The sequence below is a fragment of the Phalacrocorax carbo genome, chromosome Z (genome assembly GCF_963921805.1).
Source record: "Phalacrocorax carbo chromosome Z, bPhaCar2.1, whole genome shotgun sequence".
Taxonomy (NCBI): domain Eukaryota; kingdom Metazoa; phylum Chordata; class Aves; order Suliformes; family Phalacrocoracidae; genus Phalacrocorax; species Phalacrocorax carbo.
In genome coordinates, this window is record NC_087548.1 from 48,146,127 (window position 1) to 48,173,455 (window position 27,329).

Sequence of the window (27,329 nt, forward strand, 5' to 3'; positions counted from 1 at the left end):
AAAATGTTTTTATCTTAACCAAGTCAGTTAATGCATATCTTAACCAAGTCCCAAATCAAGCTATTTATACTCTGCCTGTTTTGTTTTTCAGAGTACTGTAATTGAAAGTACATCTTCTGCATTTGAGGAAGGACAAATTCATGATTGAATGGTGGATTAATAAGTAGCTGTGTTCTTCCAAGAGTGAGAAGATACTCTGGGAGTTGGGAAGAACTGGATTTTCACCCTAGTCCAGCAGCTTTGCTGCTCACTTAAACACAGATGAATGAAGACCCCATTTGGAAAATCACCGGGTCAGAGGTCCAGAGCTGATGCAGGTGAGGCGTTATTCGGGGTGGTCTTCTTTGGTTTTAGTAGGTAAAAAGTGTTCTTAAATAAATAAGGGTTTTAAAAATATATTTCATGGTTTTATGAAGGTGTTTTCATTCCTGTCCTAAAAGAATATTTACTTGTGTTATAGAAGCTGATGAATTGAAAAGGCATACATAAATTTAGCAGTACAGACATGTATAAGAAGTGTTTAATATCATCTATAATATAAAAGTTTTATTAGAGCTGTAAGTTACATTAAATTCTAAAAAGGAACAAAGTTAATTTTGTAGGATTGCATTGACATTAAGGAGAGAACTTCATCTTGGAAGTGCTGGACCATAAACAAATTTATTCACCATATAATTTAAAGTAAAACTCTTATTGGTTTTATAGAAGCTGGTCACCTAGTAACTGTAAAAGAGAATCCCTTGAAAACACTACAAAAATGCAAGTACCACTGCTACTGTGTCTGAACTGAAATAGGCTAGTCAAAGTTTTTGACAGCAATTTTTCTATTCAGAGAAATGCAAAATACAAGTAAGCATTCATCCTCTTATGACTAAGTAGGCTTATTCAAAGTTTTGTGGCTTGAAAGACTAATGAATCTTGGTCAGTCTTGTGTGCCCTGGAGTAAGAATTATCAGTAATGATGCAGAAAAAGTGTCAAGTTGCCAACGAAGAATTGTTCTGTAGGTTGATACTTGGTCCTGTATAAACTAAGCCAGACTGTTTCAGCTGTGCATTCTGCCTGGACTAGTGTGTGACAGGTGCTAGAAGTTATCATTAGCAAGTTAGAAATTCTACAGACCAGCATTTCGAGGATGGAAAGGTTTCAGATTAACTGTTCATTCTTCTGTTCAACTATTTGCTTTTTGCTTGAACTTATTTAGGTAATGTAAATTGTTTTGTATATTCAGCACCCTTCTTATTTTGTGCTGTGGGAAAAGTCTTGTAGGCGCAGCGTATTTTCTATCACCAGGCATTGTGAATTGGTGCTTTTCCGAAAATCTCAAGAAGTTAAAATGTATAATTGGGAAAGCTCAGTTAACTTAAAATACCCAATCAATAGTCCTGCTTTCCAGTACTCATCCAATTCATTAAGAACTGAAGCAACTAATAATGGAAAACTTCCCTGAAACCCTTTGGACACTTTCAAAGCTGGGTTTACCTGTGATTAGCTTACATTAATGTTAATTTGCTGTCACTCATTTGAAACATCTACTGGTGTCAAGGGTAAATTAGGCAAATATTCTTGTACTGGGTTTCCCCATTGAAACCATTTATCAAAGTCTTAAACGCTTGGTTCAGTGAGTGTTTGTTCTGTCAACTGATGGTCATCCTTATTCTTGACACTAGTAGAATACCTGTGGGAGCAGATTTATATTTGTAAGAGGAAAGAAAGGAGAGCAGGCTTTGACCTGGTACTTAACTTCAGTATTACTGACTCCTAAGCATTAACTGGGCACTGTACCCAAGTTCAGAGAATTCAGACACTAGGTTTTTAAGGCAACTGTTAGAAGAATTTTGTCTAACAACTTCAGTGTGGCATGCAATTAATGAGAGAACTACAACACAGATTTGAAGTGTCATAATGTGAAACTTGCATAAAAGGTGATTACTGGGCTGGATTTTTTTTTTCTGAAAACCAAAAAAGTTAGGCTAAGACCTCTTACTCAAATGTTGAGAAGAAAATTTGCTTCCTAATTTGATTTTTGACTCTTCAAAAAAAGAGAGAAAAGAGAGAATTCATAGACTTATTTTGAAGAGTCACATCTTCCATTATTCATTCATTTGTCCTATAACTGGCGCCATGTCAAATTGTCATTACAATTTATGTGCTTTAGATGCCATTTTTTGCTTTTTGATATCTCTATATAACGGTTACAATTTGTCTATGTCTCTCTGTGAAGATCTTTTAATCTTACCTGAAAAGTCCTTAACTCACATTCATTTGATTAATGTAGTATCACTGTCATTTAAATACACACCATAAATGATACACATTCGGTCAGCCTCAACTCTTGGCATAGCTATGGCCTAGGCTTGGGTGTTGCTAGCTTTCAGCCTCTGGCTGTTACAGTCTTGAGGAAGACAGCTGCTGACCTCCTTGCTGTTGTTGCACTTCCTCCTGATCATATTTGGTGGGCTGAGGCTAGTAAAAATAGGTTTTACTTCTTTGGGGGTTTTTTTGGGGGGAGTGGGGGAGTGTATGTCATTATATGCTGTTTGTTTCTTGATTATGGATACGCATTAAGAAAGAGTGCAGCAGGTAGCTGTCATTAGGAGACTGCGTAGCCCACACTACAGTCAAGGTTGGGCATGGGACTTTTAAAGGTAGCTACTGAGCAAGAAAAACAGAACGTTTGTTTATCACAGCAGTAGTTTCACTGATAGCAGTCTAATTTTTCCTTTGAAATGAACAACAAATACAGCAATTAAGTTCATCAGAATTTATCAAATGACTACTTTGATGGCTGGAAGAGAAGCTTTGCAATGTGATACAAATGAGGATTATAGCAAGTTAGTTGTTTGGGTTTTTTTATTTCTTAAAAAGTTTCTCCAGGAGAGAAAGCTATCAACAGTGCAACCAGGTAAGGTGACAGATAGTTTAGGTAGCAACCCTCCCTCTTCTTTTTAGAAGGAGAATTTGGTTACAAACAGGTGAAGATATATTCTTCCTTAGTTTTATGTTAAAAGTTTATTTGCTAGGGAAGAATGGCTTTTAGTCCTGCAGTTGTGGCAAGGTTCTCTGTGTTCAGATTAAGAGTGTCAGTGATCCTTGTGACCCTTTCTGGACTTTCAGAGAGGGGTCATGGTGATGTTTTAGGTTGGTTTTGGTTTTGGGTTTTTTTTCTTTTTTTTTGGAAATGTTAAGGATTTACCCAAGTTAAGTGATAACTGAACTTGACAGTTACTTCATTTGAAATAACTGGTAAGGACAGTAACAGTGGGGGTGAGCATGACATTTGTTACCTACATAATTGGTGAGATAAAGGTTTGATGGATGGACTGTGACATGGATAAGGAATGGGCTGGATGGCTGCATCTAAAGAGTTACAATCAACAGCTCAATCCCCAACTGGAAACCAGTAAGAGTGGTGTCCCTCAAGTGTGTGTACTGGGACCAGTACTATTTAGTACTATTCATCAGTGACATAACGGTGAGATTTGGCAACACCCTCAGCAAGTTTGCAGATTATACCAAGCTGAGAGGTATAGTTGATTCACTAGAGGGAAAGGATGCTATCCAGAGGGATCCTGGCAGGCTTGAGGAGTAGGCTCATGTGAACATTATAAGGTAAGGGCAACCCCTGGTATCAAAAACAGGCTGGGGAATGACTTGGGGTTACTGCCAGATGAAAAATTGGACATGATCCAGCAATGTGCACGTGCATCCCAGAAAGCCAGTTATATCCTAGGCCACATCGAAAGAAGCATGGCCAGCAGGTCAAGGGAGGTGATTCTGCCCCTCTACTCTGCTGTCATGAGACCCCACCTGGAGTTCTGTGTGCACTTCTAGGGTCCCCAGCACAAGACATGGACCTGCTGGAGTGGGTCCAGAGGAGGGCTGTGAAAGGGACCAAAGGACTAGAACACCTCTCCTATGAAGAAAGGCTGAGAGAGTTGGGATGTTCAGCCTGGAGAAGAGGAGGCTCTGGTGACACCTTATTGCAGCCCTTCAGTTTGTATGGGGGACTTATAAGGAAGATGGAGAGAGGCTTTTTACCAAGGCCTATAGTGACAAGGCATGGGGCAGTGGTTTTAAACAGAAAGAGGGTAGATTTGGATTGAGCATAAGGAAGGAATTTTTTGCAATGAGGGTGGTGGGACACTGGAACAGGTTGCCCAAAGAAGTTGTGGAGGCCCCATGGTTGGAAGTGTTCAAGTCAGGTTTGATGGGACCTTGAGCAACCTCATCTAGCAAAAGGTCCCTTCCTCCAGGAGCGGGTTGGGGTAGGTGGTCTTCATAGGTCCATTCTGTGGTTCACTAGAACAGCTGTAAAAGAAAGTCTTGTACATTAACAAGTAACTTCTTAAACAGGATTTACTGTGCTTTACAGTGTTACTGATGCAAGTATCTGATTTTGACATTTATTACCTTTTTTAAAGATGGTTGCTACTTCCAGGAAGTTATATGAATATATAGTGTTTCAGAACAGCTAAATACTTCAAGTGGAAAATAAGTTTTTAAAAGTCTTGCCTATAAAATTGCTATCATCTGGGAGTAGATTATAATAAATCATTAGTATATTCTCTCTATTAATTTTTCCTCCTGATTGAAAGGTATGGTGAAAGCATGAATATAGCTTACAAACTTTATATTTGATCTGTAAATCATGTAAAATCATGGGGTTCTAGGAAATGTACAGGCTACAGAAAACTTTCTGGAGGCACAGATAAACTAGTGGTTGTGCCAGGTATTCATATAGGCTAGTACAATTATTGTTACAAAATCTAATGCATTACCAAAGCTTTTTGCAATTGACTTTGATTTCATCCCGTTGTAGACTTATCTGTGACATTACATGTGTGGTGACTTCTTTGAAGAAGCCAATTTTCATCTGTCCTATGTGTTGGCCTACAAAGAAAATGCATTTATTTGCAGTAAAGTAGGTGCAAAGGCAGAGGTATGTTTGATTAAAATAAGCTTTTGAAATCTATCTCTATTGGCAAACATACTTCACAGTTCCATCTTCAGAAATAGTGGAATTGAGGAAAAGAAGGAAAGCTAGACTTTTTTTTTTCCCCCACAACAGTAGAGTACATGACTACAGGCTCTATGAATTTGCCGAAGTACAGAGTCAGTTTGTAGGACGTAGTTTCAGATAAGCCAGCTGTTCCTGTGCATGGCAGCATGCCTGACTAATTAGTGTACGTCTGTCTCCAATATTAGAGAATACGGATTTTTTTTAACTTAACATTATATAGTAGTATTGATTGTAAAATAAGTTGTGACTACCCTTGTATTTACACTTATATTAGGCCATTATTAGTCTAGTGATCACCTGTTTAATGTTGTGTAAGTGAAAGGCATGGTGCTCTAGAGTCCTTCCTCGCAGTTCACTCTCAGAGGTACAGAATCCCACCAACCTTCCTGATGATCAGGAACAATTGTAATGCCTTTACTGGATAGATTGAAATCGAAGTAATTTCTTAGTAAAGAAGAGAACTAGGAGACATTGTCATATCAAACTTTTGTAGCTTTTTCCCATTTAAAAGTAATTTAAAATTGTTTCAGTACTGTCATTGTGAACAAAAAAGGTATCCCACTCCTAGATTTGACTTGCTTAGGATTGCAGTGAAATTTTTTGGCAGTCAGAATTCATTTTATTTCTGTACTTATGGTCTATTTTGATTAAAAGAACTCTTTTCCTTCCCCAAACCCTTAAGTTCAGGTTGGACAATACTAGGTGTGAATAGCATGTCAACGTATTTCTTAGGTCCCTGAAAGTAATTCTGAAGTAGCCTTTAGATACAGTAATTCCTGTGGGATTACTGCTCTTTTCATAGAAGATTCTGAAATATAACTTAAAACACAGCTTTTGCTGCTTGTTGTAAACACAGGATATTCAGAGAAATAAGATATTGTGCTGTGTTTTGAAGAGCCTGTCTGATTTACCTGGATTGAATGGAGGTTGCTGTCTGATTACACAATAATCAAAACATTGCCAGCAGCATTCTCCTGTCCATCTGCCTGTTCTATACCCGCCAGCTGAAATGATAGGCATACTTCGCTTAGAGTCAACATCCTGAAAGAATGTTTGGTTTAGTGTGTCTTGTCTCATCCTTTTTGTTTGTCTGTCTTTGTCTAGTGCAAAGTAGAAGCATTCATAAATATGGTTTCTTTGCAGTTTAATTTTAAGGATCTACTTTAAAGGTCTGTTATGAGCAGAATTAACTAAGCCTCAAAAAACACAGACCACATGAAAATGAAATGCTTAATTCTGTTGCTCTCGACTGGGAGTTGGAGTTTGTGTTTACTTTCAATTACAAAAATGTTTCTGTGCTCTTATAAGTGACTGAGACATAAATCTTCCCTCCTTCCTCACATCCATCAAAGTTTGAGTCTTTGCAGCTTATTACAAAGAAGACTAAAAACTACTCCATTTGCTCTGATTTTTGTTCAGTATTAATCTTTTTCTATTTTGAAGAGTTGAGTTGTTGCTCAACAGTTGAGCTGCTGAGTGCATTCAGGACGATTTAGTTGTACAGAGGATTTTGACTGTTACCTAAGATGTGGAATTTCATGGCGTGTTCTGGTTAGAACTTGTCTTTCCATAGTTAAAAGAGGTAAAGAATGTGAATTTAAACCCATCCAGTCAATGGCATTTATGCTGTGTGGAATGTAATAGCTCTCATTTATTGTTTTCTAATAAGTATTAACATCCTTGAAGTCACATTGCCACTTGTGACCAAGCTGTGGTTGGCCACAAAATGCTCTGTACACAGGTGGGTTTTTTATTTTGAAATATTTGTGTGAAGATACTGCCCTTGAAATGTTTGGGATTTTTAAAAATGCCTTTCTGCTTTGAACTTGGCACTTGACAGATAATAACTAATGTTAAGGAGGCCTCTATCGTAGGCTGTTTAGACAGCGCTGGGGGTCTTGTAGAGAATTTATATAAGCCAGGTTACTGCTTTGTTATGTTCCGCAATCATTAGGTGAAGGAGAAAATCAGCAATATATGTGTGTATTAAAAGTTAATTTAAAACAACTATTTTCTCTCTAAAAAAAAAAAACCCCACAACATTTTAAATCAGTAAGACATAGCAATACATCATAGGTATCACTCATTAAAAGGTCATGCATTTACAAATATATATCTCTGTAAAGAAACTCTACAAGGTCTTTGCAATTCTAATAATGGGAAAGAGTCTTTTACAGAGCTCATTTCTTGACATATAAAGGTACGTTTTGTGTCTGTTTTATTTTGACATAGCTTTACTTCTTCCTTTAATGTTGTAAAAAAGCAAAATTCACAGGATTTAAGATATTCTCACACATTAGAAGAATTCTAGTATTTGCAATTAATTTATTAATACCTGTAGGGAAAAGAAAAACTGACCAGTATTTCTAAACATTTTTATTGTGAATTGGTTATAATGGGCTTTACCACTTCAAAGGAGTAGTTTTGCAGTCATTCCAAGACTACCTTGCATTAGCTGCTTGAAACAAATGCTGGACCTTGGCATGGGTCAGATGATATTTGGAAGGAAGTGACAATAGTTAGAGGTGCTTCGAGGTCCATAACTATTCTGTGTGACAGGGGCTGTTCAGCGTATTTTATGTCAGGTGCTTGTGTCTGGAACATACTGTCTTTTTGTGCCATCACAAGACTTACCCTACCAGGAGCTTACACTAATGGTCTTTCACATGCTGCTGTTAAACAGATAGAAGTGTGAATATCTTATTGATGCAATTTTGAGGATTACAGCATTATGTAATATATGGTCTTCAAGTGTGGGAGTAGTTTCCTAAGCTATAAAAACCTGCATTTGCTTGCTGGTATTATTATTTTTTAAATAAATATCTGTAATTGTTTTAGCAGTTACTTTAAAGCATGACTTTAAGATGCTTTTGATAATAAATGGGGAGAAAAAAGCAGTTTGAAACAGTTCTGGTGTATTACTACCGTTTTACCTGGACTTCATCCTTGTGTTTTGGTGGCTGAAAGGGGATCATGCAGTGAAATTTGGGGATGTGGTGGGAGAGAGGGTGCACATGTGTGTGTAACAATGCAACTGCTATGTGAAGCTGTCCTACTGTTACATGTACATGGACTGCTTAAGTTAGCCTGATTTTGGACCTTGTTAGTAGAATATGCTACATCTAATGATTCAGTGAACTCTTGCTACAGTTTCTGCAAATGGCTAGCCAAGCGAAGCGCTACAGAACTCAGTAGCGTAACCTGAGGTGTCTTTAAAAGGAGTTTACATCTCCTTCAGATATTACTGAATTCAGACAGTGCAAAATACAAAGTGAGTTCTGGCAAACAGGCATGTAGTCAGTACAAGAGTGGGTTTGTCCCAAGATCTTCAAATACTTGCTATCCTATCTTCCTGAAAGCTTGTTGTATTCATACTAAACATCCAAATGTCATAAGTTTCTGTATTGAACTGGAAGCTACCTGAAGTTTGACTGACACAAGAAGCTGAGAAGTGCTTAGTCCTTTTAGTTGGCTTTGATATAGAGCTCACTACATAAAAGAACAAGTTGAATCCTATCAAAGATAAGAGGTTCCCAAGGTAAAAAGTGAACAGGACAAGCACCCATTCCCACAGGTCTGCATAGCTTATCCTTGATGTTTATTGCAGCTTCTGTACTAATTTTTCCCATGTATTTCCAGAGCTCCTGTTCTTCACCTTGAAAGATTAAATGCTTTGGAATTCCCTTCCTACACACAGGTTCAGAGTCCTTGAGCAGAGGACAGAAAGCAAGTTTTGTGCAAAACAATCCTGCAGAAATGTGTGTGTTATTTCTTTAGTGTTTTTAGTCACTTGAACTGATTTAGCCAAAATCTTATTTTCTGTCATCAGCCAGTAATAGAAAACATAAAATACATGTGTGTGTTCTGATTCTGTAGCTCCTCTACTTTATAAGAACAGATTTCTTTTTCTAAGTATTTTTTAAATAAAATGCCACCATATTTTTAATAAAACTTGTTTTGTTTTACTATATTAATAAAATGCATCTGCCTCATATACAGAAGAGGTAGCTGATTGTATGATCAGAAAGCTTGTTCAGTGGTTCTAGTCAAGTCTCAGTCTTTTGGGTTTCTAATCAAGCTTTCTGTGATAGTTTGTTTTAATTTCTAGCTAACTGTTCTTACAAACATGCAGTTTAATTGCTTGGTCTTATAACAGTCAAAAATTGCAGATAAGATCTTTACTGTAGCAGTTGGCATGTAAATTTTTGAAACCCAAACGTTTCAGATGTCATTGCAGCTGGAAATGCATGTTCCTGAGAATTTGATACCAGCTTGTGTTGTAAGCATAGGATGTAGTATTATTTTGATTCTGCCATTTCTGTAACTTTGTGTATGTCCTCGTTAATTTTTCACATGAAAATGGAAAGATTAAAATATTTATGAAGACTTTGAAGGTTAATGGTACTTTCAGTGCTTGAGTCTCTTGTGGGACACTACTATCAGAAAAAGTTTTAATATATATATTCCAAAGCTGTGCTTGGAGCATGCACATAGTGTTTGCTTAGACCTATAGAGAAACTCAAGTATTTCGTTGTAGGAGTTAATTTAAGCATCCATAGTTGAACTTCTGGCATGTTTCTACATACACAACATTAGAGTTACACATAGATCAGTCCAGCATTCTGACGAGGTTCTTTCAGATACTGCAGACAAGGAGGATTTCATGTTTTAATACCAATTGAAGATATTAGACGTCATTCTGATTTAGCAGAGCAATATACTGAAATCTCAACGCAGTTGTAATACAGCAATTGCACTGTGACAGTGACTATCACAGTGGCCTATTGACGGTGTGAGCTACCTCACTGCCTTTTTGTCCTGAGCCTTGTAAAAACCTTTATGGCTGGCCTATGACTGACCAAGCTTTTGTCTGCTGTAGCAACCCAGAGACTTGGTGGCTGCCTGTCCTGACCTATAGGCTCACATCTGTTCCGCATGTCCAAGATAGCAGATTTCAGCATGGCAATTAGCAGTTCTGGAGTATTCTCCCACCACCATCTCCCTTGCCCATACCCCATCCCTCCCCAAAGGCTGGCAGGGAGCTGCATGACCTGGCAGACAGCATAGCCCTGCAGCAAGCCTGCCTGTTGTAGTGCAGGGTTTGTAAGAGAATCCCCAGCCCTTAGTGCTAAACCTGAGCCTCCTCCTGATTTGCTCCTTTTTTCTGTAAACAGATCATCCATTCTAGGGATGTATCTCCTGGTTTAGCTGAAAATATAGTTTGTAGATCAATTAACTAACAAAACCTCTCACAACAGGATGCCTCTGGTGTTTGCTCAGTTTTTATCATGGGAGCAACCACGTTAATGGTACATTATTTTCCTGGACCATATGAATATTAAGAAAAATTGTGCAGAAAAGAGAAAAGTAAGAGGAAAATAAAACCCAAGGAAGACTAGTGATGCAAATAAAAACTGTTTTGCTTGCCATCTGTCCTGAGTTCAGCTGGGATAGAGATAATTTTCTTCACAATAGCTAGCATGGGGCTATGTTTTGCATTTGTGCTAAAAACAACGTTGATAATGTGGAGACGTTTTCGTTGTTGCTAAGCGGTGCTTACACTAGTTAAGGACTTCTTCAGCTTCCCATGCTCAGCCAGGTGCACAGGAAGCTGGGAGGGGACATGGCTGGGACAGCTGACCACAACTGACCAACGGGATGTTCCATACAGTAGGGTGTCATCCTCGTATATAAAGCCTGGGGGAAGAAGAAGGAAGTGAGGTCTGTTCAGAGTGATAGTGTTCATCTTCCCAGGTCATTAGCTTGAAGGAGCCCTGCTTTCCTGGAGATGGCTGAACACCTGCCTGATGATGGGAAGTAGTGAATTAATTCCTTGTTTTGATTTGCTTGCTTGCACAGCTTTTGCTTTACCTGCTAAACCAACTTAATCTTAATTCCTGAGTTTTCTTACTTTCACCTTTCTGATTCTCTCCCCCATCCCACTGAGAGGGGAGTGAGTGAGCACCTGTGTGGGGCTTAATTGCTGCCGGCAGTCCTTTTTGGTGCCCAGCGTGGGGCTCAGAGGATTTGAGATAAGGACAGATTTGATGGGAATGTGCTAGACTGAATTTATAGCTGTTACTGCTGTTAACCTATTAATCCGATGGTTTCTGTGCTTGCTATGGGGCTGGCTTGCCTCATTGTATGTTAGAGTCTAGTGCTCATTAGTGGCTGTTTTTGCTTTCGCTGCTTGCTGTACCGCTGATCATCTTGCTCTGCCGTGCCCGGGAACATTCTGATAACAGCAATGGCCATGCACCTTGGCTGGCAGACGGCCAGGGCATCGCTGCCCCCCTGAATGGGCTGGAGCTCCAGTGTGAACTCGAGTCAAAGGGACTGTGTGTGACCTGTGGGTAGGTCCACGCTGGAGAGGGTTGTGCTGGTTTTTGGCTGTGCATGAAGTCATGCTGGGACACATGTCGCGATCCACTGTTGGGCTGAAAAATCTGGCAGAGGTTAAACCCCCTTGCTTTCCAACCGACCTCAGATAATTCTGGGAGCTTGAGGGCGGCTGGGCTTAACTTCTGATTAACTCCAGAGTTTTATCGTGACTAGGTTCCTTTTATGTTCTTGGAAACAGAGTTAAGACTCAGAACGGAGCCAAGTCCCAAGTCACTTTATTTGGCCAACAATAAACATGTGAGAGAAAAGGAGAGAGAAAGGGCGGGGGGGGAAGGTGAGAAAGGGGAAGGGAGAAAGAGAGCGTTGCGATAGCTACCGCGGCGGTCGGTCCGTCCATCCGTGCGTCCGAGGTATCTTTGAATCCAGCGGAGGGGGCGGGTGTCCCAGAACGCTGCTGGTGGTCTCCGCTGGTTTCCCCTTTCTGTGGGGTTGTTGGCGGGCCCAGCCAGGGGCTGTTCTGCATGCCCACGCCTCCCGCTCGCCGGTGGGGCGCGTGCCCGCGACCGTCGCTAGAGGGCGCGAGAAAGCTCTAGAGGGCCCGGGCCCCCGCCGTCAGTCGAACCAGGGCCCGGGCGCATGCGCAGAGGGCGCGTACTCCCGAGGCAGGAGGAGGCACGCACTCCCGCCGGGTGAGGAGGCTCAACGGGCAGCCCCGGCGACCAAACTGTGCCGCTCAGTTGCCGCGGTGATCCGGCTTTGGTAGTGAAACTTGTCCTGCCAGCAATGTTGAGACACGTGTCGAGTCCCTTACAACAACTGCAAAGTGAGTGCTAAGCCATGATGCCACCAAGAGACCAATGCCCAGCGGTGTCCCCAGGCAGTGCTCACCCACCAGCCTCTCCCCGCTCCCCTCCAAGCCCCCCAGTTTTGTTGCAAAGCTTGATGCAATATGGTATTGGAGTATTCCTTTGGTCATTTGGGGCCAGCTGTCCCAGCTGTGTCCCCACTTCTTGTGCACCCCCAGCCTCCTTGCTGGTGGGGTGGTGTGAGAGGCAGAAAGGTCCTTGATTCTGTGTAAGCCCTGCTCAGCAGCAACTAAAACATCCCAGTGTTACCAGCACTATTTTCAGAACAAATCCAAAATCTCACAAGTAGTTTTCTAACAACCAGCACAGGCCTACTTTCCCCTTTCCTCTCTTCAACTTATTAGAAGCTTTCTATTTTTCATATTTATCCCAAAGTATCACTGGGATCGGTACAATGTAGTACTATCTATGAACAAATCCCACTTAGGATTTCTCCATTCTTCCTCTACAATTTTTTACAGCTTTGTTAGCACTCGGTGTTTTACATCCTCTAAACAGTAAACAGCCTGTCTGCAGACAGTCTTTTTGCTACTCTTCCTTACTCACAGCACAAGTCGCCTCTCTGAGGCTCTTATTCATGACTAAAACTCTAAATCAGAATTTCCAGTATTATTGAATTGTTAGTAAATAACATTCATGCTCTCACATCACAGACTGTTGGGTCCATGATGCCAGTTAGTGTCAAGATTCCACCACTCTACTGTCCAGGCTTTCTTACATACTGCACACAAGGCGGATTTAATATTTTAATACCTTTTTTGTTAAGTTTTTTTTAACACTGTGCTGGATTTTTATTTAAGCAGAATATTACAACCATAAAATCACCAATACTTAGCAGAATATAATAACTGAAATATACAATTGCATCTCAATGCAAGTGTGATTGTGTTTACTGGTCTCTCTGACATGCTCACCGTGACGGCACTGGATGTCCCCATTTGCTGGGAAGGAATACATGGGTTGAAGATAGCTCAAGCCTGTTGCTCTTCTCCAAGCTCGTTTTGTTCATTGTTTGGTTTTTATATGCTCTGTTAGGCTGAGATGTGTATATAGTTCCCCAGTGCTGCTCTGGTGAACTCAGGACGACATGGATTTGCACCCTTTGGATTAATTCAAGGATGAAAAGTTACACAGCCAGCTGATTGACTTAACTGCTGTAGCTGATTGATCATCTCAACTGTTACAGCTATTTTCTTAGAACAAAGACCACACAGGTCCCTGTTGCATGAAGTTCAGCTTTTTTCTAATAGCTGTGGTCAGTCAGTCCTCCTGTCCATCCCTGAGCTTCATGAGTGTGTAGCCTGTGTCTTTGCAGAGCCTTCTCCTACTGTAGCAGTTCATTGATCAGTCATAACATGAAGTGTTTGGATTCTGTGCATTTTAACATTCAAAATAGACTTATGTGTGCGATGGCTTTTTTTTGGCATTGTATACACCTTCATTTTTCAATAATTCCAACATCATTTATATTGCAGGTCATGCAGGAGTGTCTGCCAGCATGATGAAGAAAAGAACTTCCCACAAGTAAGTTGTTAGTATTTTTACTAAAATATAGCTCTCAGTAACTGTTGTAGAAATGTATCTGTATTGTTCCACTCACTTCGTTATTGAAAATCATGTGGAATAATATTCAGTCTGTATATTTGTGTAGAGTCAGATTTCTGTTGTTTTTTTTTTTCAGGGGGGTGGTAGGAAAGAATGCCCCACAGAGTTTTAAATATAATTTTCACTGTTACTAGGACATTCTTTTTGAATACAATTTTGTAATTCTTTCTGAAATTCAGAGAGAAGGAGCTGTGAGCCAGAAATTAGCCACATGTATTGTAGGATCTCTCTTTTCTGGCACAGAGTTCATGCATTGTCACCAGGCCAATAAAAACTGCAAAGCATGTTTACTGATAACTCAGTCTGGAAATAACCTTAGAAATACCTAATCTAGCATTCATTAATACTGTAGTTTTGACACTGATTTTTCTTTTTTCTAAAATAACAAATACTTCTGTAAGGAGGCTGCTATTTATGTGTGAAGGATACCTGCTTATCCTGCACGTTCATGGCATCTCTTTTTCCCCCTATGTTTTTAAATAGTAGCAGCTGAACATTACTGAGTAGCTGTGTGAAAATAGAGGTAATGTTTTAGGCATAATTGGTCTTGGTGTCAGACAGCAAGATACTGTATCTGGCTACATCTCTGGTGGGAGAAATCTAAGCCGGGTAAGTGTGAAAGTTACTAAAATGTTACAAGTTGTATTTTAAGTTTTAAGTGTAAAGTCATATAGTGGTGCATCATTCGGAAGCACTTTGTTTGGCAGGTACAATTAACATAGTTAATCACTGCTAACAGTGTTAACTTTCCCAGAGACAACAGCTGATGTGAAACTACTCTAATCCCTTCCACCAGCTCATCATTATCCATTCTTGTCTATCTTCATAGAAGGCAAAGAGAAACATTTATTTGTCTAGAGGCAGGTAGAGTTGGTTAAAACTTAATTTCTCTTGTTCTTTTTCAACCGCTCAGAAAGGAGTGTGTGATGGGAAGACTATCAGAGGTGGGTTGCCTTTTGTACTTGAGGGTGGCTAGATTTGTCTTTATTGTTGTGGTGATATACACTTACTTAAATACCTAAATAGGCTGTAAATTTGTTAGCATAAAGGCTTTTATGTGGCATAAGAAGTTTTGATTTTGAGGCATTTAACTTAAGTATCCAGCTTAGTTTTATGTTAATTTAGCCTAGTTCAATCGTTTGTTAATTATTTAGTGAAGGTTTTTTGTACCAAACCAAGATGACTTCTTGTGCGCTGCTCACTGATCTGTCTGAGAATAGTAGCAGAATAGTGGCCATAGTAGTTTACCACAGACCAGTAGGGTATGAATGACCATGTAACAATATATGCTGATACTACTATGAGCTGTTACAGTAGACTATGAGTTAGTAATGCATACTTTGTTACTGATTTAGTAATTTATTTAGTTGCTCCTCATATAAAGAAAAAGAGGAACAAGCCTACCAGCACTGGAAGGCCATCAAGGAGAGTTTAAACTAGCTTCAGACAGTTTGTGGCCGAGAAAGGAGCCAAGAAGATGAAACAGGGCATGACTCAGTAATTGAGGACATGATAGAATGAGCAGTGTGGGTGAGTCGTCTTCTTTACTAAATGGTGGTTAACTGTTGAGCCTTTTGCAAAGGGTTCCCATGGTTATAGGGCAGTTCTTCCAAGCGCTCTGTCAGTGGGTAGTGGTGATCTCTGCCAATATGAAGCTGACCTCACTGGCATCAGATGAGTCAGTAATCTCCCAGATCTCATTCTTTCCACCCTTGGTGCATAAGGAAAGAGTACAAGAACTAGTGTAAGTATAAAACAATTCTTTCTTCATAGGCTCTCCAGATTTCTTGTAGTTGGCAATTCAAGGACTTTGAGGTGCAGGTTATACCTGCAATTTAACTACAAGTGAACTTAACCATTTTGAATTTCTGATCCCACTTTAAGCTAACTTGTAATCTTGGTTCCTGCAGAATCTGAAGATGAAATACACAGTTCTTTGATGGTTTTTGAGGGAGTGCGGAAAGTATTTCAAAAGTTTTGCCTCAACTAATGTGCCTTATAGTCTGAATATTGTGAAAAGTAGTCAGTAACAATTCTGTCATCACCATTCTGCTCTTAATGATAGTCTGTGATAAGATCACAATTTTAAAATTTTGCATCTTATTTTTAATAACTCTTCTGCTTGGCACCGTGAAAGACTTGAAATTGTACTGGCCATTGCTGCTGTACTGCATTTATACTGTTTTACAGTTTTCTTGTTTTTCACAGTTGTGCCTTTTTTGCAGATCTGAGGGGTGTGGTTTTCCTTCACACTTCTGGTTTTTTTCCCTAGTTCTACCCTGTGGTGTTTTTGAGATGATTGGCGGGGGGGAAGTGTGGGGGACAGGATGGGGGACAGAAAACAAATAAGTAAATAAAAACCCAACCACCAAACCTAAATAGGTAACTTTACTTGATAGGTTATTGGGAACTGCCATTCTCCTATTTATAAATGCTAGTTTTTATTTTAAGCACAACCCTGAAGTAATGGTTGGTTTTTCTGCTGCCAGTCCTGTGCAGTTCTGCGCTACTGGTGGCAGCTGCCAAATAAAAGTGTGTGTGAGGACTATATAAATACAACTCTGAAATCTGGGAAGATTTCTTTCTGCCTATGTAGTCTCTAGAAAGTTCCTAAAAGTATCTGGTTCTGATAATGAAACCTTTTCACATAACTAGGTTTTACTTACCAGCTTACTGCCTTCAAGATAAGGAAGAGGATCTGAAACCTTTGGGGATTGAAGGGCTGTTTACAATGAGGATGTGTTTGATGTGTCAGAGCTATTTCCAAAACGTGCTATTTTTCTAGTTTTCCTGCCTTCATGTTTTACATATCTAGGAAAATTGTTACCCAGTCTTCAAGAGCAACTCTTTCTGGAATTCTAATGATAATTCTAAACAGAAGGAAAAATTGTGTTGGGTCTTCTGTATATAGTATCATAGAAGCTTATCTACATTTGTATTACTTGGTGTATCACAGAAGTAACACACACTTGAGAAGAGAGGTTTGAGTAGAGAGGTTTGAGTTGGTTATTTGGTTGTCTTACGTGGAAGAACATTCATATCTGTTATTTATTGGTAGAAGCCTATGCTTGCTTTCTTACTGCATGTTCAGATGCAAGAAGTAGGTTTTCCATGGTAATTTACTAGTCTGAAAATCATATTTCTTAGAGTGTAAACCACTGCAAATGAGAGTGGATGGCTGTTCAGTAGTACAACCTTCAAACCAAAATTTGAACTGCAAGTACACCTGGCGGGTACTTGACTTGTAATTAAATTTGTAATGCTTTTTGTTCTCTGAGGGCACCTATTTTTAAAGGTAGCTAGCAGTTTGAACTCAGTTATGTAGCCTTTTTCCATCGTATTTCTTAAAATGAGTGTGGAGCTTTTCACTTAATTGTTCCAATTTAAACATTAAAGTAGATTATGCTTTATAGGCGGAAATTAAAATTGACTGTGGTTGAACGTGAACAGCTTATCTTTACCTTTTTCAATGATGAGATGATTATCAGTGTAGACAAACTGTTTAAAACTGACATTGTTTTATCTGTTTTAACTTTTTGTACCTTCAGTTGGTTTTATTCTGCTTTAGAATGGAACTATGATTCATTAGAACTAAATAAATTAATTGCATACAAAACAACCTAATTTTTATTGTGCTGAGAACCAGGTCTCTGATCTCATTTTGTAAAAGTAAAATATTTCTCAGATTATTATAATTAAAAAAAGAAAAAGAATAAAACTAGAATTTGCAAATGTGTTCTAGGTCTTGCACAAAATTAGAACCAACTTTGTGGGAGAGTGCCTCTTAACTGGAAGAGGTTGGAGTTCCTATAATAATCTGAGCTATCAAAGTGAGGAATCCAAAATCTGCTGTTTGACCTTGCTGAAAAGGTCAAAGGATGACAAAAGTGAAATTTGACAAAACCCCCTGCTAAGATGTTCCTGGTGAATGAAAGTCTGGAGGTGGCACAAGCTGCTGAAGGAATCATACCTCTTGTTTTTAATAGTTATGATTACATCTTCAGCAGTATGCATTCCAATGTCATGTAGTGAGTGTCTTATTCTGCAAGACTGCTTCCACGATTTCAGTGGTACGATTGTTTGTCTCTTTTGGATCATAAAGGGATCTCTCTGAGAGCATTCATCGTTTCTCGTTGGTCACTGTCTCTAATCTAACGAAGAACATTGTTTTCTGCAACTTCTCTTATAGATGTTCCTTTTAAGCATGCTAGTGGTGTGCATATTTTATTGCCATTTCAATGAAGTGCACTACAAGTAGTAACCCAAAAATTTTTTTTGTGTCTAGTTGACATTTGTGAGAGTTTTGATCAGGCAACCCTCTAAATAATATTTCTAGGAATGAATAAGTATCGTAACATGATAAAATAGATATAATATTAATTTCTTATCACCAATATGCAGTCATAATGTTCCTTAGTTTCTTCCATTTGTATTCAAAACTGTCAATCTGTGTTTTTAATAATTGGATAGAACAAAATTCTTATAACACTTTCAGTGATGTGAAACTGCTAAGTAGCTTACATAGCTGTTGAGAACAGTAACTGTTAGTCACCAAAGGGAATTTCCATTAAACTTCCATGAAAATAGAGGAAGGACAAAAAAGTGTATGTAACCTGTTTCCTACATTAAGGAGTATCCCTTCTGCTGGCCATTACATATCATTTTTCTTTGCTATATAAAAAGGAATGCTAGAAGTGTCATTGCTACCATGTGTCTTTAAAAATACTTGGAGCCAAAAATATCTGTAAATGCAGAAGGAAGCTAAATTTTCTTCAGGTGAAAACACAGCTTAGAGAAAACAAATGCCTTGGAAGAATTTTAGTCAACCACAGGTAATGTTTCCACTGACTTCTTCCTCCTCGGGCAGGAGTTGTGTTTACTATTATGCAGAGAGCAACAAGGTAGTAAAGTTACCATACTGCCAGGTAACCATGTCCTTTGAAATGTGATCAGGTGAGTTTTTACTTCTGACATCCAGTGTAGCAGGGGCTAAAATAGTCCTTTTGGCTTAAGCAAACTAGTTTTAGAAACAACTATTGGGAAACTGACCTTACAAAGCACATAAAAATGTTTCACTACTTTTCAGTGTGGTTTTTTTTTTTTCCGTTAGGGTAATTTGCTTTATACCCTAATTTGAATAAGGTGCACTAAGCTATAAAATATATTGCCATTTTAAAGCACACAGCTCTTGTCTGCAGTAGAATTTTGAGTATGTATGTACTTGTTTAATACTACGTTTGTATCTGTGTGCAGAAAGCATAGAAACAATGTGGGACCAAGCAAACCTATTTCTCAGCCACGAAGAAATATTGTAGGATGCAGAATACAGCATGGATGGAAAGAAGGGAGTGGACCTGTAACACAATGGAAGGGCACAGTTCTTGATCAAGTTCCTGTAAATCCCTCTCTCTATCTTATAAAGTATGATGGATTTGACTGTGTGTATGGACTAGAACTGCACAAAGATGAAAGAGTTTCAGCACTTGAAGTTCTTCCAGACAGAGTTGGTAAGTGTTTTGGGTTTTCCTCCTAAATTCACATACATATAAGATGGCATTTACTATTAAATGTTCTCCACTAATTCCTCCAGACTTCCTCCAAGATAACATCTGACCAGTTAAATGCTGTTAGTCAAACTCATATTTTTATATGACGGGTAATCTAAATGCTCTATTTAAATTTTCTTCATTCCATAAAGATTTGATGATACCAGTGAATGCAGTGCTGTCTTCGTCTTTAAGTAGTATGCAGTACATTCTGTAGTTTTTATTTAGAGTCTTATCCCTTAGAGCCATATGTAAAGTAAACATGGATATTTCTGTTAAAATTAAACTCTAAACCATCTTGGCTGTGCTGTCTGTTGTGTGTGTCTGACAGTAATAATGTCACATTTTGTCTCATGTACTTTGTCTAAGTCCTTTTAATCATGGGAAACGCATTTTCGGAGTGAAATAACTTGGTCAGTAGCACAGCTTTTTGATTTTCAGAATTAGCAGTGGATTGTTAAACTATAGGCTTTTCAAACTGCGAATTTTATTATTTACCCAAGTAATTACTAGTTTATAAGCAGAGTAAGCTGTTGCTTCTCTGACGGCAAAGCAATTGGTAGCAGCCTCTAGAGTAGCATTAGGGGGAACCAAACCCAGAAGTTCATTGATAACATCCCAGAACTGTTCTGTGATCGGGCCTTTCTTCCTCTTCCCCCCTTTGTGCCTCGCTCCCTCCAGTGTCTGATTAAAATACAAGGAGTCTTCACTGCTGTGGCCTCGATTGTTCTCTCTTTAGTTTGCATTACGATTGCTTAATCATAGAGAGTGCAATGATATATCATTGTTACTTTAACAACATTTCTAAAGTTCTGCAGTTCTTTGGTAGTAAACTTTCTGGAATGGACAGTGTTTTGAATATGAATTGATTAACTTCCAAACAAATTTGTTTATGAATCAGGGTAAAGATTATTTTTCATGAAGACATATACCCGTGCTTTTAAATGAACTTATGAATTGCTGTCATTTCAGCTTCATCTCGAATTAGTGATGCCCACCTGGCAGACACAATGATTGGTAAAGCTGTGGAACACATGTTTGAGACAGAAGATGGCTCAAAAGATGAATGGAGGGGAATGGTTTTGGCTCGAGCTCCTATTATGAACACATGGTTTTATATTACCTATGAGAAAGATCCCGTCTTGTACATGTACCAACTCTTAGATGATTATAAAGAAGGTGACCTTCGCATTATGCCTGATTCGAGTAAGTAGGCCAGTTACTGATCTGGAAAGTGGTGGCTTTTTGTATTAACATTTGGCTGTAGTTTATTTATGGTCAGGAGAGTTGACCAACACAAATTTTGTTTGTTACTGAGTATCACAACCAACAACGGTTATAGCACAACAAAGAAATCTGTGTTAACTGCTGAAATATTTTATCAACAGTGACATGCAGGAAAAGCATTTTCTGTAATTATTCCTAATTCTGCTGAAAATATCTACATATTACTGTGGAAGAGTTTATGCTTGGCTTTTTAACGGAACCTGACAAACCAGAGGTTTTCCACTGTTACTTCCTTACAGAAATAACATCTCACAGCTTGTTGAGATGACTTTTGATTTGTGTTTCCGAAGCAGTTCTTGTGGGAATAATATTTTGGGGCATAGTAATACTGTCAGATTATTTTGTTGGGGTACATGTCTCAGTGCAAAGAACTTTTCAGTAGTTTCTTGGGGGAAAGTAGTACTAATCTTTCAAAAACTCATCTTCTCTCACAAGTTGCAACACACTAGCAAGAAAATATTTCAGTAGATTAGGAGGGATATTTTTTCCCCCCTTTCTTGAAGTAAAAGTCATTGGGACTTTTCCTATTCATGTAGAAGGATTTTCACAGAATCAATATTGTTCAAAAGATTTCGATAACCAGTACAAAAAAGAAGGAAAAAAACCCTTGTAAAGAATACTTTGTTTTTATTTTTCCCATGTAACTATAACACGCTTCTCTGACAGAGGCAATCTGGGCTTTAAAGAAAATTAATAATTGGGTAGCTGTAGTGGTTGGCTACATAGTGCTTTATATAAGTATTAGTTACAATTGATTTGTTGAGTTCCTGACTCTCTTCCTTCAGACCTAGCACTGATAATAGTCTGCTAGCTAAACAAACAAGTGGCACTTATTTGCATAACATCTGTAGTAATCATCTGTTTAGATAATTTTTTCCCTACTCTAACCAAAAGTAATGTATCTGCTGCAGATTTGAACATTCAAATAATTTGTTCCTACTTTTTATTAAAAAAAGACTTGGAATCTATTAAGTATGCTTTGCTTTCTTCTGCCTTTGGAGAAGGGGGTAGGGAAGGAGGTTATATGCTTTCAATTTAAGTAGTAAATGGACTTTTTCCTCCATGCTCACCACAAGACTATCTAATGCTTACCTGTTTCCAATACACGGCTAAGTATTTGCTACCTTCCCTGAATCTGAATGCTTTCTGGATATTTTGAATTGTGTCCTTAAGTTAATGATTGGATGTTAAGAGTAATATTTTTCAAATCAGATTTTAGAATACCTAGATGTATGTCTGTAAATTTGGTGCAATGTGCCATAGTATTACTATTACAATTTCTAGGTAACTCTTTTGCCAAAGACAGGCTTTTCATATGTGAGGAGACCAAACTTGAGCTAATTTTTCCTATGCTTGTTTTGGTGAGGGGGAAATGTTTTGCTGGATCTGATACTAAAACTTTGACACTTTGTAATTCCTTCTAAATGAAGATGTAAGAATTTAACTTGCATCTTGGCCAGAGAAGACTCTTTATATAGAACTGATATTAAGAGGATAATAACTATGTGTGACAGTGCATTTGTAGAGGAACTGAAACAAAAGTTGAAAGAGAAACTTCTTAAGTTTGTGGAAGAATATTAAGTGTAAGTACAAGTCAAATCTACTCGTTCCCTGGTTTGTCTTTTTCTTCTCCTTTTGGAGTTCCTTCACAGCTCTCAGAAATGAAGAGAAAATGGGTGGAATCTGTAAGGGATTCTTAATGCAAACTTGGAACAAATACATTAATTTTTAAGCCTTAGGATTTCCAGAATAAAAGCCGTATCAAGTGGGACCATTACTTAGCAAATTCCTCACGGGAACATGAAGCACAAGTTTATCTAGAATAGTCAAAAAGAAGACAAGCTGAGAAAGGAGGTGTGGTTAGCTTCCAGTTCTCCAGTACAGTACTTTTACCTTTTATCACATTTGTTCTGTGACTGGCTTGTAACCAACCCCATGACAATTGGCATGTTATGAATCATGCCTTTTTGTATCCATATTTAGCATGGGCATCATCTAAAATACAAGGATATTTCTGGCTAGATTTTGCTAGCTAAGCAAATAATATTGTTACACTTTACCAAGAGCGTTATTCCAATATGGAGGAAAAGCCTCTTTTAATGACGAGTTTACACTTACTGTCATTTTAGATGAGATGCTTTTGTTGCGGTGGCATGCATACACTGCAACTTTGAATAATGTGTGTGGGAAGAGGGAGGTTTAGTTTAGCTGCCTTTCTGCTAAGGAGACCCACTGCCTTTTTCTGCTGGTGGCTTAAATTCAGTTATCCACGTACATTTTTCTATAACTTGTGCGTAAACCTTCATGTCAGAAGACTTACTTCTCTTGCCAAAGTGCTATTTTTGTCTTAATAAGACTGGAGACAGTATTACTCGACAGTTTTTCTGTAATTGTACTTTCTAGAAGCATGGCAATCGTTAGGTGCTTGTCTGAAGAAAACTAATTTTTTACATACTTTGTATTTAAAACTTCTGATTGATTTGTATGAGTTTTAAAGAAGACTCTGCAGTTATCTTCCATATCGAAAAATTCCATTAATGCCTACCAAAGCACCCTGTTTTTGTGTTACAGATGATTCACCTCCGGCAGAACGGGAACCAGGTGAAGTTGTGGACAGCCTGGTAGGCAAACAAGTGGAATATGCCAAAGAAGATGGCTCAAAAAGGACTGGCATGGTCATTCATCAAGTTGAAGCCAAACCATCTGTCTATTTCATCAAGTTTGATGATGATTTCCATATTTATGTCTACGATTTGGTGAAGACATCCTAGACGTCATCATGAACTTTTGCCAAATTTGTGGAACTATTAAATGTAAAATTTGTAGACACAAAGACTTGACTGCTTTCCAGTTTAATGAAAGCTTAAATGTCCCTGCGAACCCACAATCTCTGCCAGCAAAACTGTTTTGTTCTGAATAATATAAACAAACATGACACATTTTGTGTAAGAGAACTCCTTTTCTTGAAGGAAGTCAATATATTTGGGCAGGAGGGAGTTAAAAGCAAAGAACAGCTGCAATTCAAGCTGTGTAAAGTTGATATAGTATTGTAATCATTAATCTAAATTTTTTCATAGATATTAACTTTTTCTTCAACGTTGCACTCACCTGTTCAACTGCCACATGCAAGTGTAGTTTGATATTTTGATATGCCTTCTTTTGTAACATTAAATTTAATTTCTTGGCTACTGGCAGTCCTTATTTTCAGGGTTGGGACAGAGGTGACTTTTCTGAAAGGTTTAAACAGTTTGTGCAGCATTGAGGAGTGCCTAACCCAAGTAACATCAATCTGCTGTGTTTCTACACTTTTATTTCAAATTTAGCTTTTTAAGAACTAGCAGTACACGGAAGTACTTGCTCATTTTTAGTAGTCACAGGGCAGTAGGATATCAAGTGTTTGACTTATGCACCTTTCAGTGAAAAGACTTTAAACTATAAAAATATATTTAATCTGTATAACCAGTTAATTAGAAAATACAGGTTAATGGCCCATATTTACAAGTTGTAGGAACCAGTAAAATACATGCAACAAGGCTGCCTTCAATCCTAAATGTCCTTCTTTGTTTGTTATACACACTTCTTAGCAAAACCCAATGCTTGGTGCCACAATTTTAACAGTGTATATGCTACTTCAGAAGATTTTAGACTACGCATTGGCAATCAGTAGTCTCTCATTTAATATCAAAACCTAGCAACCTGAATGTTTGTGTGTGGACTTAGAAGCCTAACAGTAGTTAATATTTCACATGGTAAATACAATCTCATGCCAGGGGGGTGGGGGGGTGGGGGTCCTTTTACATTGAAGACTTATTTAGAGAAGGAGAAGCATTTGTTGCCTTCTGCTCAGTCTGTTGCGTTTCTTTGTTTGTATGTTTGTTCTGTTTTTAACCATTTTGGTTCAAGAAGGCATCTTCCCAACTTACTCTTTTTATGGCTTTTCCACATAAGGAGTGTCCGGACAAATCTACAGCTTAAACCTGTTGTTGCCTTTTGTGGTGTACATTGTTCTTGCTTTGAGGTATGCTGTTAACGTGAATTTCATTCTATGAACACTAGAGTTCTGCATGCCAGTGGTGTACTATCTAATGGAAGCTATAGGCAGTCTCAGTGGTTCAGTCATCTGCATTAGATTGTGGATGTAAATAGCAGCCCACAACAGCAAAATCCTTTCACAGTTTTAATCTTCTTGCAAGATAGCTGTAAATGAAGATTAGGATTTTTTTAAAGTGTGGAAGCTTTTAAAAGTGTCAGAACTGCAACAACGATCAGCACAGCAACAAAATTGTCATGTTACTTTAAGGCAGAGCTCTGCAAGTTTCAAAGAACTGCTTCACAGAAGTACAGTATGTGAGGAGAGTCAACACTTGATGGAAGGAGCAAATACTCTGATATCCAACCTTAGGCCATTAGTGGAAGGATGCAGGAGAGGTGCTGTTAATCAGAGATGAGAGGTCCAGATGACCCCTACTGTGGGTATTCTTGATACTGAAGACTCAGTGGTTTAAGCCCCTTTCTGTCCATTTTTTTGCCTGATTTCATATTTTAGCCTTAAGGCTTGTGCCTCATTATGCTGTTGAATGGTAATAAATACTCTCCATATAAATATGATACCTTAATTCTTTGTCCATTGCTACTATATTGCATTATGTCCAGTATTTCATCATGGGCAACCAAAGGCAGGCTATTGTCATTCAGTGAATAGTTTCTCAATGCAGTCCTTAAGCACTAAGTACCTGAGTCGTAAATGTTCCTTGTGTTTTGAACAAAGTGAGCAGATTTGCAACACAGTGTTTTCATCCTGCAGATCTGTTATGTGTTTTCTATTGACTCTTAAGAGTCCTGCATGTAAATCTCAAAGCTGAGCCTGGCTCCATGAGCCCAAGTTGATATTTGTGGCACAAGAATGAGTGAGTGTATTGATTATACACAAGATACATGAATAACCTAGTACACTGAACTTTGGGCTAGATACCTGCGGAATACAAGGTTTGTTTTGAAATATCTGAGGTTTAGGTCTACTGGAACATTTTTAGCATTAGGCTTGCATTTCTGGGTTTTCTGCAAGCCTCTTGAATACACCACATATTCTGCCAATTAGAGTACAATCTATAAACTGTAAATTTTATTGTTGTTTTTAGATGTCCCTGTTGTCTGTGTGGATATTTCTTTTCATCTTTTTTCCTCTTTCCTTTTTCTATTTTTTTTTTGTTGATAGCTTAAACCACCTTTTTGAGGCTTGAGACTAATTCCACTCCCTGCCCATCTGCTTTGGGCTTTGTTTTAGGCTCATGTTTCAGATCTGCATGCAGTGCTTGCGTTACCCTGGTAACTAAATGTTGGTTCCTTGTTATAGGGGTTCAACATTACTTTCCAAAATCACATAGGGCTTGTGATGGCACAAGCCACAGATCCTTGTATAAAAGTTATTCGCCTTTCACATTTACCTGCTGTAGTATTGTTGTATATTGTGTGTGTGCGTGTGTGTGATGTCAGGCTGCCATGTAAAACTTTTTAAAAGGAAAAAAAAAACAAACTTAAATGCAGACCATCCTTTTTTGCATGCTTAGAGGGTTAGAACGTTCAATGTAACAAACTAAAGTTGCATGTTAAAATGTTTAGGTTTTTGTTTTGTTCTGTTTTTATTTTGTGTTCAGTTTTTTGTGAATTTGCTTATTGTGCTGTTTTAATGGTTGTTAGTAGGATTAAATGCACCGGTGAGACGAGCATAGTGCCAACGGAAGGTAATTTTCCAGTTGTATGTGTCATACAGCATTTGAAGGGACCATGTATTCTGTTAAAGAAAAAATAAAATCACAGTTGATTAGCAAAACACTACATTTTTCTTCTTTCTTTTTGAGTGCCAAACCCTAAACTGTCTTGGAGTAGACTATGGGGAAAACCATTCTTACTGCAACAGGTAGAAGCCACCTTTAAATGAATTGTTTTAAAAGGGAGGCTTTATCTTCAGTAGATTTGATTAGTTGCTTCAGGGAAAAGAACTACAGTAAAAACAGTTTCTGGTTCCTTGAAAATGCTGTTCTTCTGTATTTTACATCATTAGTGCAATTTGGATGGTTCTTGGTATGTGTATAGTTCAAAGGTCTTCGTGTTCACATTTTAAAATTAGGTAATGACTTCATCTTTAGAGCTTGGTTTCATTATTTTTATTTTACTTTGAACAATGTAGACAGTTCCCTGTTCTCTGCATTTAGAAGTATAAACACTTTAAATCTGTTACTTAATTCTGTAAGTAATTTTTATAATTATGATGTAACTCTATCCTTAAAACATTTAAAATAAACCCTTTATGTGCAACTTATGACTGTAAACTTTGTTCTCATGAGCAAAATGTAGCGATGTGATTTCAGACTGTGAAGAAGCAGTTTCTTCAGTTTTCCAATTAAAAAGGATTTATTATTTTAATGCTGAGCCATATATGCTGGTATAATACTTGCCCTATGAAATAAGTTTGCTTGCAAAGCCAAATCTTTACTGTTGTTTTTTTTCCCCAAGTAATTACAAATGATGGTAAGGTGGATCTCAGCTAAGGTAAAGTATACTGGCTTAAACTGTATTTTACCTAACAGAGGAGATCTCCCCTCCCACCAGGGGATTATGCAGGTCTGTGAAGGCGTCTGTTTCCAGAGCATACAAAATATTTT

The 27,329-nt window shown here is 38.3% G+C and overlaps 1 protein-coding gene across 6 annotated transcripts in view; it reads left to right on the forward strand.

Moving 5' to 3' along the window:
* SPIN1 (spindlin 1) overlaps window positions 1-26,986 on the forward strand; it is a 57,794-nt gene extending 30,808 nt beyond the window's left edge. For all 6 annotated transcript variants that reach the window (XM_064439402.1, XM_064439400.1, XM_064439399.1 and 3 more), the window contains 5 exons: window positions 92-317; window positions 13,705-13,753; window positions 19,088-19,341; window positions 20,353-20,586; window positions 23,239-26,986. In XM_064439402.1, the coding sequence (XP_064295472.1) occupies window positions 266-317; window positions 13,705-13,753; window positions 19,088-19,341; window positions 20,353-20,586; window positions 23,239-23,438 (789 nt within the window). In that variant the 5' untranslated portion in view covers window positions 92-265 and the 3' untranslated portion in view covers window positions 23,439-26,986. The remainder of the gene's footprint in view (window positions 1-91; window positions 318-13,704; window positions 13,754-19,087; window positions 19,342-20,352; window positions 20,587-23,238) is intronic.
* Window positions 26,987-27,329: the final 343 nt, after the last annotated feature.